Below are 17,269 nucleotides of genomic sequence, written 5' to 3'. Positions count from 1 at the left end.
CAGATGAGACTCTACCACAAGGGTCTTGTCGCAAGCCCCGATGGTCGCGATGGTCTTGACCATTGCGACCTTCATCCTGGACACTCTTTATGGCTGTGGGTGGTAACCCACAGCCTAGCGAGCGGCCAGGAGGCTGGATCATTTTTTAGATGCGGCCGCCCTCATTCAGAGCGAGCGCTCGCTTTTTGCGAGCGGCTCTGAATGAGGTCCAATGTCCTCAATCAGTAGTAAGAATTCACGTTGAAGATCACATGGTCTGGAAAAAGCCTGTTTGTGTAGGAATATAAACAATGTCATCATCGTACAACTGAAGTTCAACCAGAAATGTGCCCTGTGTCCCCTCCAGCCTCCTGCCCCTTGTTCCCCCCAGATTCCATCCATCTAAGTCCCCTCCAGTCCCCTGTCATTCCAGCCTCCAGTCTTCTGTGTACCCTCCAGCCCCCCATCATTCCAGCCTCCAACCACTTGTCATTCCAGCCTTCAGACCTGTGTCCCCTCCAGCCACCTGTCCCCTCCAGCCCCTCATCATTCCAGCCATTCAGCCCTCTGTGTCCCATCCAGCTACCTGTCCCCTCCAGCCCCTCATCATTCCAGCCTTCAGCCCTCTGTGTCCCCTCCAGCCACATGTCATTCCAGCCTCCTGTCCCCGTCCAGCCCCTCACCATTCCAGCCTTCAGCCCTCTGTGTCCCCTCCAGCCACATGTCATTCCAGCCTCCTGTCCCCTCCAGCCCCTCATCATTCCAACCTTCAGCCCTCTGTGTCAACTCCAGCCACCTGTCATTCCAGCCTCCTGTCCCCTCATCATTCCAGCCTTCAGTCCTCTGTGTATAGTTGCAGCCCCCTGTCATTCAGCTTTCAGCCCTCTGTGTCCCCTCCAGCCACCTGTCATTCCAGCCTCCTGTCCCCTCATCATTCCAGCCTTCAGTCCTTTGTGACCCCTCTAGTGCCCTGTCATTCAGCTTTTAGCCAGCTGTGTCCCCTCCAGCCACCTGTCATTCCAGCCTCCAGCCCTGTGTCCCTTCCAGCCCCACAACTTTTCCGGCCTCCTGTCTCCCCTCCAGGCCCTGTCATAATGGCTCCCCTCCAGGCCCCTGTCATTCCAGCCTCCAGCCCCGAGTGACCTCACCAACCAACCAGCTCTCCAGCCCCCTCCAACTGACCTTCATTTCAGCAGCTGAACTGCACCATTTCTTTGAGTTTGGCGTCCTGCTGCTCCTCTTGCTCTTCCTCTTCCTGAGCGCTTGTCCCGGTAGAGAGCACGCTGGATCAAGGAGGCATGGCCTAATCGTGGGTCCTTGGCCATGCCCCCTTATGGGAAAAAAACTTTTTTTTTTCCTTTTTCCAGTTGTGTTTTACGGGGTGCGATCGCCCACTTGGATCAGCCACTGGGTGAGGAGGGGACGCAGAGGAGGCACAGCCACAGGCAGTGATCAACCCAGGAGGCAGAAGCAGGAAGAGGATGGTTGCTCCGTTCAGCCCACTCTGAGCCCGGTGATAGGTTGGCTGGTCCTGGGGAGGGGCCAGCCAGTGTAAACCAATGTCTGACCGGCCGGCCCCTGTCCCCAATATGGCTGCTGCTGGGACATTCGCTTTGCGGGAGGCCAGTGTCAGCACCTTTAGTCACCGCGGCTCCGGCTTGAGCTTCTGCGCATTTGCAGAAGCTCATATCACAGCAGCCAGCTGCAGCTAAAGTCATCAGCCAGCGGGAAATGGCCCGGCGTCCCGGTGGCCCAATCCGCCCCTGGGTACTACTCTGTAATACAATAAATCACAAATGAGGGTGGTATATAAATAAATAGGATGATTGTCACCTGGAATAATTGATATAGTACGCCTAGTATTGTCTTATGATTCCTGTCTGTATCTACAGGAAAATTTGTTAATTAGTCAACATCCTTTAATTATACGTTAATCCATAAGATACTTATATTAAATTGATGGATGTTACTGACGTGATATTATCAAAAAGGATTGTTAATATATAATTAGTAGTGGTAATGTTTATTCACTAAAGCAGTCTCTAATCCATCCTGTTAGAGTTGGCACCAAAAGCAGTGTATAGTAATCTATATAATAACACCAAAATAATAAGCTGATAAAGATGTTTACATGGCATTTCAGCAGGTCCACTGTGTGATCTGAAAGAGGATGTACAGTATATTAACTACCCGTATTAGTTTATCATGTATATTGTTAATGAGGTGGCTTAAGCTGTGAGTCTCACAGCATAGCTAACAAAGACTGACATTGTGTAATACTGTTAGTAATGAGTAGGATCTTGTTATATGTTGTGTGAATTATTAAACTAAGTGATAACAACAGAGCAAGGTAATTCCATTGTGTGTCACCATATAAAGCCTTTCATATCCATTCCCTGTTAAATATATAAACACTTCCTAATATTTGCATTGTCTCTGAGGTGATACTAGGCAGCATGTACTAGAGACTGCCAGCAGGAAGCAACATTGTTGCAATCTACCATTAACAGCTATCTTTAGACTGTTACACTTTAGAGACATCTTTTAATTAAGTGGCTTAAGCTGGGACTTTTATAGTACAGTGAATAAGATGAACATTATGTAGCACAGCTAGTTATGAGCAAGTTCCTATTATATGGTGTGAAGTGAGAGCATTATAATATGGCAATTCCATCATAGCAATTCTCCATAACTAAATGCCATCAGTCTAAAGAGAAATATTATAATAATATGAGTGTTAAATACACTTAAAACAAAACTATAATTTATTATTTTGGTGTTATTATATAGATTACTATGCACTGCTTTTAATGCCAACTCTAACAGGATGGATTAGAGACTGCTTACAGTAGTAGTGAATGAACATTACCACTACTAATTATATATTAACAATCCTTTTTGATAATATCACATGTCAGTAACATCCATCAATTTAATATAAGTATCTTATGGATTAACGTATAATTAAAGGATGTTGACTAGCTGGCACCTGAGGCCCACCTGTAAAGAAATATTAAACACAGGACACACACTGTAGGTCCTTTTGATTCCATGATGGCATCCCGGGTACCTTGCAAAAAATAAAAATCCTCATAGATGACGCAACTTGTCCCTTTCGAGACCCCGCCACTAATGAGAGATCACTCACAGACACTCTCCAGAAAAATTAATAGGGCTGCACTGATTGGCTAGAGCATGACAGTTCCCACTACATGAATAGCCTGATGCTGTGAGAAAGTCTTTTATCTCTGATATAGGGTTTTTCACAGTTCTTTTAACAGAGCCCAAAGTATTGCAAAAGGCTTTGTGAATGTGTCCCTCGTGCTTTTATGATTCACCTGTGTATCTTTGGCTTAGTGCAGAGTCTACATGGAGAGCACTGTCAATAACTATATTAATTTTCAGCTACCTTGTCAGAGTTTTCTAAGAAATTTTAATTACTACTCTAATTACTACTCTGAAAAGTACTGGTATTGGAAACTTGTAATCGATGAGAATCAAAACCCTCAGGAACAATAAAACCATTATGTTGCCAGTACAATAAGGCAGTTAATGAGAAATATCACACAAGAAGCAATGTTTGCTGCACCAGTCTCATAAAGTCTAGTAATATCAGACCTGCCATTTTTAGCCCATACTGACTTTGGGAATTTAGGAACTGTACTTCAATAGCAATCTGACTGATATTCTCGTTAATGCATGACAAAAACTAAAGTCTATGGGCCTGATTCAGACCCGCTCGCGAGCGCTGAGCGCTCGCAAGCGGGTCGATGGTGCCCTAGTGCACATGCGCACAACGGAGGGAGCTCCATCGTGCGCATGCGCGAGACCCGGGGAGCAACGGGGAAGCCGTCGCTCCAGGTCTCGCACCAAAGGGGGCGTGCTGTCGATGTTGATTGACAGCATGCCCCCTTTGGTGGGCGTGCTGGGGGCGTGGCTGCCAGACGGAGGCACGCCTACCGTCTGGGTCCGGCCCCACTGACATCACTAGTGATGTCAGTGGGAGTGATTTTGGCTCTGATAGAGCCAAAATCACTCCAGGGCTTGCGGTCACCGAGACCCTACTGCAGGGTCTCGTCGCAAGCCCGATGGTCGTGATTGTCTTGACCATCGCGACCATCATCATGGACACTCGCATAAGCTGTGGCCGCTCCATTTTTAAGTAGGAGGGCCCTGATTCAGAGCGAGCGCTCTAGTTAGAGCGTCTGGCTCTGAATCAGGCCCACAGTATGGCCTTAAAGTAATATAGGCTGGACGTTTACTACCTTCATAGTTCCACTAATACCATTGTACTTTTCAAACAGTTCCACATTCCAACAAAAGTAAGTACATAGTATTTTTGGGTGTAGCTCCATAAAACAGAAAATGAGTGTGCACTTATTTACCATTTGGAAGAAAACTTCATAGAGTGGTAAAATTGGATCCCAGAAGACATACTAGGGGGTTGAGATCATGGTCAGTTTCACTGCATGTGCATAGAACTGTGATCCTACCGCAGGATCTCGTCGCAAGCCCGATGGTCGCGATGGTCTTGACCATCGCGACCATCATCATGGACGCTCGCATAAGCTGTGGGTGGTAACCCACAGCTATGCGAGCATCCAAGAGGCCGCTCCAAGTTTAGGTAGGAGGGCCCTGATTCAGAGCGAGCGCTCTGGTCAGAGCGTCCGGCTCTGAATAAGGCCCCATGTACCAAGCCTTGGAGAGAGATAAGTACCAACCAATTAGCTCCTAACTGACATTTTTCAAACACAGCCTGTAAAGTGACAGTTAGGAGCTGATTGTTTAGTTCTTTATCTATATCCACTTTATCCAAGTCTCAGTACATAGGGCCTGATTCATAGATGTACCTTCGTCCTAGCGGCACCTGTTCCCTGGTGTGGTGGCATATAGAGCACTGACACAATCAGGGGCATTTTAAAAGAGGAGGGGGCCTATTTGCAGACTCAGCATGGGCCCCCTCCTCTCTCCGGCAGTCCCGTGGTGCAGTAGATTCTGGCTCAGTGCCAGAATCTACTGCACATGCATGCGTCTCTGGAAAAATGTGGCCCGCACCGTTTTCCCAGGGACAGCAGAACTGCGCATGCATGAGTCACTGGGAAAATGGCCAACGCCATTTTTCCAGTGATATTTGTTGCTCTGCACTGCCGGCTTAGTGTAAGTATATGAATGACTATGGGTGCAGGGTGTGAGGTGTTGGCCCCCCTGGACCCAGGGGCCCGTGTGCACAGCACACCCTGCACCCATTATAGAAATGCCCCTGGACACAATGCTTAAGAGAGCAAATAGCTGCTGTGTTTGCACTATGTATACTGCAGCAACAGCCCCGTCATCTAGACCTTAGAGAAGTACGTGACAGCTGCCACCACAGCATCATTAGGAGCCAGCCAGGACTCACAGGTGAGTAGTAGTAGTGGACAAAACAGGGGTAACTGCAGCATAGGGAAGCACTGTGTGATATGATAGGGGAACACTGTGTGGCATATCTATAGGGGACACTTTATGGCATAATATTGGGCACTATGTGGAATATAGGGGGCACTGTACGGCATAATAGGTGGGACATGGTGAGGTATAATAGGGGGCATAAAGTGGCATAATAGGGGGTACTGTGTGGCATAAACAGTAGGTGACACTGTATGTCTTAATAGGGGGGCACAGTGTGACATATGGGGGACACTGTGAGGCATAATGGGGGACACTGCAGCATAGATGGGCACTGTGTGACATAACAGGGGACATGGTTTGGCATATTAGGGCCACTGTGGTATAATAGGGGACACTGCAGCATATGGGTGCACTGTTTGGGATATGGGCGACTTTATTTGACATTATGTAATTTTATTGGTAGAGACCCCCACAATCCTTAATCTGACCCTGATTGCCATTCTAGGCCACTTTTGCTGTATCTTCTCCCCCCATCCATACCATTGATGTCAGGTCGTAGACAGCAGTGCCAGACTGTGTGCCTCTCAGCCAGAGGTAAGATCCATGGTGGGCGCAATCAGTGCGATTGCTGTCCCCCTCCCCCCACACATCAGGTGCAAGCAGAGGAGACATCTGCTGAGCTCAGTGGAAGCAGCCTCCCTGGACCAACCGCAGTCCAGCACACAGCAGTGTGTGAGCTAAGTTAGGGAGAGAGGCTGCTGTCACTGACAGGTAAGTCAGAGGGGGGGGAGCGGCTGGCCTAGGCCCCTGTCAGGCCCCTCCAACTCCCTCCCAGCACCCCTGATTGCTGTAGCTCCATGATCTAAAACTATCATTGTCACATCTTTGTAAGAAACTAATGCTGGGTACACAACTGTCTGACTTGTTTGCAGACACACGGATCTGCCAACCAAGTGGCTGATTGGTAAGACAATGCGCAATTACCAATCTACTGCTCGATATGTCTGGGCTGACATCACAACTGGGTGAGCATTTCAATTTCAAGTAAAGCCTTTCACTCCTGCAATTTTGGCACCACAGAAGATTCCAATGATCAAATGGAAAGGAAGGGGAGAAGGGAAAATCGACCCACTGACCTGTAGTAGTATGGGTATAATTAATCAAACTTATAACCACTGTTCCCTATTCATATGAAGAGTATAATGTATTGGGTAGTGGAGGTGCTCACTAGAGTAAAAAACTGGGTTGGAAAAAGAAGAAGGAAAGAAACTCTATTTGGTGAGCACTCTAATGGAATATGAATAAATTAAAACATAACTTTTATTAATACACATTAATATATCTATGACAAAAAAACGGAAATAGACATACAACATTTAACATATAAGTACCCAAATTCATAGAAAGTTGGTAAAGAGGTCTATAGATATATACTAAATGAGATGAGCATCCTATCTCAAAAAGACCTCTTTGATCAATGATTAATGCAATGGGTAATCAAATACGAAACATTATCATATATATCAAATGATTACATTGAACAAGCGGCGAACATCTGAAGCAACATAATATACATATAATACTTCAATAGTATGAATGAAATCACACCAGTATGTATAGCATATTACCTAAAGAGATTAAGTAACAGGACGGTCAGGGTCAAGATACATCCACCTGTGATTCTACTTCCCCTCACTTAGCAGAGGCTATCAATGAGGGGTGAGGGATCATCTGGTGGCAATGTAACCCCTGGAAACAACAGCGTAACCGTAATGTTACTCACTATTTCGCTTCTGCTGTCAAGGGTCTTACATAATGCATAGGACCCTTAATGAGAGAGTTACTCTGAATGAGATTGTCATCAGTTAATAGAGTAGATAGTTAGAGTGAGTAACCTATCATGGTTATATATTCTTGAAATAAAGTCTTAATTGTTGTACCAAGAATGACATAAGTTCTCGTCCTGTATTCATTAGTACCAACTGTTCTTAAATAGTTTAAAGGATATTAAATTGGTATATAGAATTCTTACTGATAATCTCTACAAATGGATAATTGATACCAGAGGAGATACTGACATAAGATATATAAAAGTTAATCGTTCATAGTACACTTGGATTGTAATAATAACACAGAGAGTATTTAATCATATGTGGATATCAATTTGTATAATATTCCCACATTAAATGTTACTATAAGGCAGCGTTGACAGCCTTCCAATTGAAGACTACGTTAGGTAACAGCGTTGGAACTTCGTAGGAACAGTCAAATAGCAATAAGAAATAATATCAAATGACATACAAAATAATGAAAAAAATGCTTAAAAATAGGGCAGTTTCCCAATGGTTGGGTGCCCTAACACATAATAACTAGCTAAATAGTTTGTCCAACGCACTAAACCTATATCACATCACTACTAGCAGTAAATAGAAAGGAATATAATTATTCCAGTGTACATGTATACATATTAACAGTGTGACACAAATCCCATCTGTAAGAAGTAGTAGAGTAATAAATGGAAAAGTGTCCCAATCCTAATTGTGTCACACTCAGAGCTGTGCAAAGGACATAATGACAGCTGGTATATCTGTAGTCCAAGTGATTACCAGTAATTACTCCACCTGTAATGTATACTCACATCCCCCATACCTAAACGGAGCGATCGCCGCACAGCGACTCACCATGTCCGGACACACGGGGAGCGAGCAACCAAGGGGGAGCAACAGCAAACATGTAGCAAGGTATACTGACTGGTGGATGAGGTGTCCTGCGTGGCGCCACGCAGGACACCTCATCCACCAGTCAGTATACCTTGCTACATGTTTGCTGTTGCTCCCCCTTGGTTGCTCGCTCCCCGTGTGTCCGGACATGGTGAGTCGCTGTGCGGCGATCGCTCCGTTTAGGTATGGGGGATGTGAGTATACATTACAGGTGGAGTAATTACTGGTAATCACTTGGACTACAGATATACCAGCTGTCATTATGTCCTTTGCACAGCTCTGAGTGTGACACAATTAGGATTGGGACACTGTTCCATTTATTACTCTACTACTTCTTACAGATGGGATTTGTGTCACACTGTTAATATGTATACATGTACACTGGAATAATTATATTCCTTTCTATTTACTGCTAGTAGTGATGTGATATAGGTTTAGTGCGTTGGACAAACTATTTAGCTAGTTATTATGTGTTAGGGCACCCAACCATTGGGAAACTGCCCTATTTTTAAGCATTTTTTTCATTATTTTGTATGTCATTTGATATTATTTCTTATTGCTATCTGACTGTTCCTACGAAGTTCCAATGCTGTTACCTAACCTAGTCTTCAATTGGAAGGCTGTCAACGCTGCCTTATAGTAACATTTAATGTGGGAATATTATACAAATTGATATCCACATATGATTAAATACTCTCTGTGTTATTATTACAATCCAAGTGTACTATGAACGATTAACTTTTATATATCTTATGTCAGTATCTCCTCTGGTATCAATTATCCATTTGTAGAGATTATCAGTAAGAATTCTATATACTAATTTAATATCCTTTAAACTATTTAAGAACAGTTGGTACTAATGAATACAGGACGAGAACTTATGTCATTCTTGGTACAACAATTAAGACTTTATTTCAAGAATATATAACCATGATAGGTTACTCACTCTAACTATCTACTCTATTAACTGATGACAATCTCATTCAGAGTAACTCTCTCATTAAGGGTCCTATGCATTATGTAAGACCCTTGACAGCAGAAGCAAAATAGTGAGTAACATTACGGTTACGCTGTTGTTTCCAGGGGTTACATTGCCACCAGATGATCCCTCACCCCTCATTGATAGCCTCTGCTAAGTGAGGGGAAGTAGAATCACAGGTGGATGTATCTTGACCCTGACCGTCCTGTTACTTAATCTCTTTAGGTAATATGCTATACATACTGGTGTGATTTCATTCATACTATTGAAGTATTATATGTATATTATGTTGCTTCAGATGTTCGCCGCTTGTTCGATGTAATCAATTTGATATATATGATAATGTTTCGTATTTGATTACCCATTGCATTAATCATTGATCAAAGAGGTCTTTTTGAGATAGGATGCTCGTCTCATTTAGTATATATCTATAGACCTCTTTACCAACCTTCTATGAATTTGGGTACTTATATGTTAAATGTTGTATGTCTATTTCCGTTTTTTTGTCATAGATATATTAATGTGTATTAATAAAAGTTATGTTTTAATTTATTCATATTCCATTAGAGTGCTCACCAAATAGAGTTTCTTTCCTTCTTCTTTTTCCAAGATTCCAATGATACATCAGAAAAACTGGTATATGAAGAAAAAATGTAAACTGATATATTTTTTTGGATGGATTTTTATTTTCACTAGTTTATAATAGTGTTACGTTCTTTTTACCTTGGTTATATTACTCGTGTAATGCCCTTATGTTTATTTATTTTTTGTCTGTTTATTTTTCAGCCTCAGCCACAGCCTGTGCACACTACACACCTACCATTTGCAATGGAGGAGAGGTTCTAGACTCCACCACATCATCCTTATAATCGTTACCAACATGTCTGTCTTTAAGGTTTTAGACTGTTAGAAAATATGCACTTCTTGTGCAGTCCTGTATTTTTTATTTTTTTTTTTGCAAAAAAAAAAATATTTTTCAGGACTGTACACAATGATGTTCTAGAGATTTTTAGATGGGTTCAGTTATCACTGTAACATACAAAATTAGAGACCATGTAAATAAAGTGAATTATGTACACAATAGAGATGAGCGGACTTTTAACATCTATTCTGTAATGTATCCACCTTCCTGCATTTGCTAGTCAAATTTTGCATATTTTGCCAGTGGAAATTGACCTTAATGGGCTGATTCTGAGTTGGGAGTGATGCAAACAAAGAGCAAGTAACTTTACACCTTGTACTAAAAGGAAGGGGGGCAGGTTCAAAATCTGCAGAGAGATTTAGGGCCTGATTCAGAGCCGGACGCTCTGACCAGAGCGCTCGCTCTGAATCAGGGCCCTCCTCCATTAAAATGGAGCGTCCTCCTGGACGCTCGTATAGCTGTGGGTCTTGACCATCGTGACCATCGGACTTGCGAGGGAAACCCTGCGGTAGGGTTTCCCAGCCACAAGCCCTGGAGTGATTTTGGCTCTATCAGAGCCAATATCACTCCCACTGACATCACTAGTGATGTCAGTGGGGCCGGCTTCAGACGGTAGGCGTTCCCATGGGAACACCTCCGTCTGGCAGGCACGCCCCCGGCATGCCCACCAAAGGGGGCGTGCTGTCAATCAACATCGACAGCATGCCCCCTTTGGTGCGAGACCTGGAGCAACAGCTTGGCTGTCGCAGTCCGGGTCTCGCGCATGCGCACGACAGAGCTCCCTCCATCATGCGCATGCGCAGTGGGGAACATCGACCCACTTGCGAGCGTACTGCCGCTTGCGTGTGGGTCTGAATGACCCCCTTAGATTTTAGAGGTGCGTGTCCTAGCTCAAATATAAATTGCAGTGTAAAAATAAACTGTCCAGCATTTGTGGGCTACATGCAAAGGTGGCCAGTATTTACCCTGAATGCAAAAAGAAATAAATGTATTTGCACCCCTTGCAGTGCATCATGGTTTGTCGAAGTGGAAAGATACAGTACTAGCTTTTTTTGCTTTGCTCCCAACTTAGAACAGCCCCTAAGGGCCTGATTCAGAGGTGCACGTATTGTCTATCCCTCACACAAGCGGATGATGATTTCAGCCTGTGCCAGCATTGAGTCACCTGGCGTATGGGTACCGCTGGTTACCAATGATTGCTGCTATAAGACGTAGATCGAAATTGCATGCAGATAGATTCAATTTCTGTTGGCATTTCAGGGAGGTAACAGGGAGTGGCTAGCCAGATAAGGGTGTGTCATGGTAAGTGACTGAATACAAAGACGCAGTTGTACTGACCCTGGTGGCCATGTTCAGATAGAGAATTTCACCTGCCATGGAGTAGGTGCAATCTCCAATGTGCAACCCATGGTGCGTTTTAATACACACAGCCGTGGATTAGCGCTGCATCTGGTGGCCGTCACAGTATGAAGACCAACGACTGCAGCTTTAGAATAAAGACGTAGATACGCTGCCACAAAGGGCGCAGTCATGGCTGCAATAGCATGCACCTCTGAATCAGCCCTCAGTGTTCTCAGTCCTACACCAACCCTAGCACACAGCAGAATTAACTCATCGTCATTGCCCCAGCTTTATTGATTCCTGCAATTGAACTGTGCAAACACAGGGGCTGATGCAGAGATGCATGCAAGTCTGTTTTGCAATTGGAGCTTGCTTTTATTATCATAGCTCATGTCTAGTCACGGATCACACACATCTAAAGGTAATGCAACTCATTCTCAATTCCACTTGTGGCTGCATGGGCATAACTGGGTGGTAATCTGGTGTTTGCACGTAGGCAAAGTTTAGGGAGGGCGTGTAGACAGAATTGCAGGCTATGCCAAGGATTGGGCTAATGTAAGTGCATGCAACAGCCCTAGGTGATGGATAGGGGAGGTGCAGCTGCATAGATGCGTATATCTCGCCATGTGGGTGAATATCCGCATTCAGTGTAATTGTGGACAGCTTGCATGCAACTCTGAATCTGACCTACAGTGTATTATGACATTCAGAGGTTTATGTATCAAGCAGTGAAAAGAGTGAAGAAGTGGACCAGTGGAGAGGTTGCCAATAGCAATCTATCAGCTTCAAGATGGTATTTTCCAAGTACATGCTATAAAATGATAGGTAGGAGCTGATTGGTTGTTATGGGCAACATCACCACTGGCCCACTTCTCCATGCTTTTCACTGTTTCATACATTAACCCCTCAATGATTTTATGGCAAGCTCTGTGAAATGGCCGATTACATCATGAATCTCCAAATTCCCAAAATTTTCTGTATAATTTCGCTCATCTCTAGTACACAACTTGCTGTTCCCATTGAGTATTTATGGCTTCTGCCATTTCAATATATGGTCATTTACTTTACTATGACTATTTTGTAAGTTAGGTTATGGTTGTAATAAATTTTAGAATGCATATAGTTACATGTTATGTAACTGGTTGTTTTTGCACAAATGAAGCAGTATTAATGTAAAGAAGCCAGTAATGAAACCTTTACTGAGGTTTTCAGCATGTATTTCTTGGTATTTTTCAACTATTTTGTTGCACTGACATGGGGGTATCTGGAGATATAAAAAGTAAAATGAATGTATGGCTTCTGGCGTAATTCTACAAAGGACCGATAGCCAGATATGGCAACAATACAATTCATAAGGTATACAACCAGTATTCATTTAAAACAGCGCTATGTTCATTAAATATTTAACAAGCTTGTTTCATCTTCTCTACAATACACTGTTACTATGGAGGTTATTAATAATATTCCTTGCTATTAGCAACACATTAAACTGACTGAAGTAGTTGTCCATATGTACTCAAGAAAAGCCAAATCGGAAGTACTTTTCACCTAAAACATACATCTCTGAAATGTACCAAGAATCAGGATGACAAGCTAGGGAGAGATAGGAGCAAACTCTCTGTCAAAATCTCTTTTCAAACTCTCAACCCCCTGAGCTGTGAGATGATAAGAAACATACACAAATCATTGTGATTTGTGTATGTTTATTTCTGTAAATGGTTAAAATAGGGTTAATTTTAGGAAAAAAATGATGTGAGGTCCCCCCCAAAAGACTAACCAGCCCCGGGCTTGCCAGCCAGTCCTGATTCTTAAAATTACAGGGAAAAACATGTGTAGGGTTCCACAGTAACTTTAAGAACCAGCAACAGGCAGCAGGGACAGAGCTGGTTTTAAATATAGGGATAAAAAAATTGGCGTGAGGTTACCCCTATATTTAAATCCAGCCCTGGTTCCTTTCTAGCGAGGGGCTGATGCCACAGCCAGGGTGCCCTTTCACCAGGCCCCCCAGCCACAGCATCAGTCCTGACCGCTAGTCAGCCCAGGCCAGGGATCCCTGGTGAGTTGGGGACCCTTCCAATAAAGGGGTCCTCCTCTCCAGGGCACCACTGGCCTAGGCTGATAGCCCAGGGCTATCCCCGCCACCCCTGGGCGGTTGGTGGCGGGTTGATAGTGTTAGGTGTAGTGTATAAATTAGAATTTTCATCATTGTCTTTACAGTGGAAGTACAGGTCCCAGCAAGCCTCCCCCACATGCTGGTACTTGGAGAACCACAAGTACCAGCATGCGGGGCATTAAGAGCCCACTGGTACCTGTAGTTCACCTGTAAAGAAATGGTTAATAAAACACACAACACACTATAAAAATAAGGCATTATTGCATCCATAAACACACTTACACATACTCACCTGTTTCCAAATGTTCCCGTCCCCCTGTCAATGTAAAGTAAATGAATTACCTGTTAAAAAAGATCCAATACTCACCTTTATGTCCCCCAATGTTCTCCACAGTAATCCAGAAGGCTTCTCTGTATTAACACGCGTCAGCATGTTGATACAGTAACAATAATGAGAACTCAGGGCTTGAGCTCTCATTATTGCCAGGATGTCAGCCAATCAGCGGCGGCTAACATTAGCGGACGCTCATTGGCTGGGACCCACGTGGAGGAGCCACTCATTGGCTAAGTCCACATGGGTCCCAGCCAATGAGCGGCCGCTAATGGAAGCCACCGCTGGTTGGCTGGCGGCTGGGACACTGAAGTCATTCACGATACTGTAACACCATGCGGGTACATGTTGTTACAGAGTGTCCGGCCACCTAAAAGGATTACTGCGGACAACTTCAAGGGGCAAAAGGGTGAGTATTGGCTTTTTTTTTTCAGGTATTTGGAATGGATACTTTACGTGGACATGAACATCTGGCAGCAGGTAAGTGTGTGTATGTATGTATGTATGTAATAAAACTTTATTCTCACGGTGTGTGTTGTGTTTATTTACACATTTCTTTACAGGTGATCTACAGGTACCAGTGGGCCCTTAATGCCCCGCATGCTGGTACTTGTGGTTCTCCAAGTACCATCATGCGGGGGAGGCTTGCTGGGACCTGTAGTTCCACTGTAAAGACAATGTTGTTAATTCTAATTTTACACTACACCTACACGATCAGGGATGGTGGGATAGCCCCAGGCTATCAGCCTAGGCCAGGGGTGCCCTGGAGACAGGTACCCCTTTATTGGAGGGGTACTCAACTTCCCAGGGGTCCCTGGCCTCGGCTGACTTGTGGTCAGGCCTGATGCTGCGGCTGGGGGGCCCGGTGAAAGGGCACCCCTGGCTGTGGCATCAGCCCCCCCCCCCCCCTGCTAGAAAGGGTCCAGGACTGGTTTTAAATATACGTGGAGCCTCACGTAATTTTTTTTCTATGTATATTTAAAACCAGCTCTGTCCCTACTGCCTGGTCCTGTTTCTGAAATTTACAGTGGAACCCTACACATTTTTTACCCTGTAAATTAAGAACCAGGACAGGCTGGCAAGTCCGGGGCTGGTTAGTCTCTGGGGGGGGGGGACCTCACGTCATTTTTTTTTAATAACATTTAACCCTTTTTTACAAGTCTTAACACACAAGCAGCCAACACATATCTCACTGATATGTGCAGGCTGCTAGCTTGGGAGAGATTTGCAGAGAGAAAACACTGCAATCTCGGGTGAGTAATCTCCAGCAAAATGAGATACTCGGGAGAGATATCTCGTTCTGCTTCACCATCGGCAAACTCATTTAGCCTCAAATCGCCTGTTGGTAAATTTGGTTAAAAAAAAAGGGATTAAATAACCCAAGTTTTGTCGAGTTCTAGCGAGATAAGTCACTTTAAAAATCGGGACCATCTCGAATCTTAGTAAATTTACCCCTAATAGTCACAAGGCATGACATATCATTTTGAAGTGAATTGGTAAGCCACATTATGGTAAATATTGGTTCATACCACAAAAGTATGCCCTCTTTAAGTAAATATGCTTGTTAAATATCCACATAATCAAGAGTCAATTACAATATACATTTGCTGTGCTATTTACCTAGTGAATTCCTCTTCTCTCATAATGCCCCTGCTTGTGATTCATACCTCACAAAATAAAAGAATCAAAGGCTCATTTGAATATCCTGTATGTACGTCAGATGCTCATAATAATCTCTTAGTATGTTCACAAAAAATATATGATTTCAACACAGGCTAACCTGTATCAACTTACAATAAGTTATGTGCACCTGGTTTCCACCTCGGACATTATAAAAGCACAAATAGGGATACATTGTGGAAATCTAATAGGAACATATTGTGAAGAAGCCATTGGAAGAACAGGGGAATGCCTATGCTGATTTCATTTTAAAGCACAAGAAAAGTGAAATAATGAACAGTCTTATAACAAGGATCTCTGATAAGTAAAGCACAAGTCCACTTATTTTATTCTCCTTCAATGCATTTTGGATCTTCAAACGAACACTTTCTACCATGACTAATCTGTAACTGGAATGAGCAATGTAAAAATTTACAGAAAGGACTAAAGAATATACTTTTTGTGATTTGTATTTCACTAACCTGTGTATTCAGAATTCTAACCCTAATGAACACATAAACTAAAAGTGTTTTTTTTTTTAGAAATATTGTTAATAGAATAATGTAAATCACTGTGGTCACATAATCCAAAATGTGTGTTCTAATGTATGATGGAGATACAGAAATGTGTAGGCTATTGAATACACGGTACTAAACCTTTCCTCCTTATGATGTAACTGCAGATATTGCTTGGGCATTGAAAAAGATGAGTGTCTTTAACAGACAATAGTATTATTACAACATTGTAAAGTCACTGTGCAGGTTACACAGATTAATCTCAATTGACACTTTTTTTAATAAACGTGCTAAGTATTGGTAACTATGGAGACAGTGCTGCTTGTCTTGTTTAAAGTTCAGAATGTTCATTCAAATTCTTCCAATAAATATTTTTATGTTTGACTAAAGTCATCTCTTTCTCAACCTCTGTATACTGTAATAAGAATTTATACAGTATTACAACTCCAGTGTTGTCTATTTCATACATAGCACTACATTAACAACTGAATGCAGAAGGGAGCCCCTGGGGAGGAGAACCCTCCCTCACAGATTCCTAGAAATACTGGACTCCCACATTGATCTACACCTCTTCATTGTATATGCAACCACCATAGGACAACAGTGTAAATATTGTCCTATGTCTACTATTATTATACAAAGGGTGAATGCACAGCCACATTATATAACCCTCCGTAATTTTTATACCATAGTGTCCGATATTTTTTTCCTCATTTTCCACATTGGGTTCATCTCATTTGAGACTCATCATTGACAATTAAGAAGCACCAAAACCACCTGTTCTATCACACTACATTAACAGCTGGCACATACGACTGTATTTACTTCCTGACCCTGGTTTGGACCTGCTTTTCATCAAAGCCTAGTGTAAGGATAAAGGCATTGGCGTATCTATAATGGGTGCAGGATGTACGGTGCACACGGGCCCCTGGTTACTAGGGGGCTCACACAGCACGCCCTGCACCCATAATTACACTTACATCCGGAGTCCCGCATCGGTCGGCACTGCAATACTGCAGCAATCACAGACTTCCAGGTGTTTTCAGCATGTTCCCGGAGACTTGCGCATACTCAGTAGCCTCTGGCATAATAGCCAGAGTCTACTGCGCTGCAGGAGAGGAGGGGGCTGCTTGAAGCCTGCACACAGGCCCTCTGTGATTGAACCCTTTTACAGTTTAAAGTGGACTGCTTATTTTCAAAAGATTCCCTCTACATACCACACTTTAAAAGTAATTTTACAATAGAGATCCCACTTACTGTTATTTTTCTAATGAATCGAGTAATGGAGTAAAATGCTCTGTTATTATTCAGCAGCCAGTTTG

The 17,269-nt window shown here is 43.3% G+C and overlaps 1 protein-coding gene across 2 annotated transcripts in view; it reads left to right on the top strand.

Moving 5' to 3' along the window:
* Window positions 1-9,935, top strand: part of GRM3 (glutamate metabotropic receptor 3) — a 244,806-nt gene extending 234,871 nt beyond the window's left edge. Inside the window, exon 5 of one of the 2 annotated variants that reach the window (XM_088468926.1) lies at window positions 9,859-9,935. In XM_088468926.1, coding sequence (XP_088325052.1) covers window positions 9,859-9,935 — 77 coding nt within the window. Of the gene's footprint in view, window positions 1-9,852 lie in introns of both variants that reach the window. The other variant, XM_088468927.1, reaches the window with a different exon arrangement.
* Window positions 9,936-17,269: the final 7,334 nt, after the last annotated feature.

Source organism: Taudactylus pleione, unplaced genomic scaffold, assembly GCF_031769625.1.
Source record: "Taudactylus pleione unplaced genomic scaffold, aTauple2 ptg000086l, whole genome shotgun sequence".
Lineage (NCBI taxonomy): Eukaryota > Metazoa > Chordata > Amphibia > Anura > Myobatrachidae > Taudactylus > Taudactylus pleione.
The sequence above is the reverse complement of the archived record's forward strand: the minus strand, read 5'-3'. Positions and strand labels throughout refer to the sequence as shown.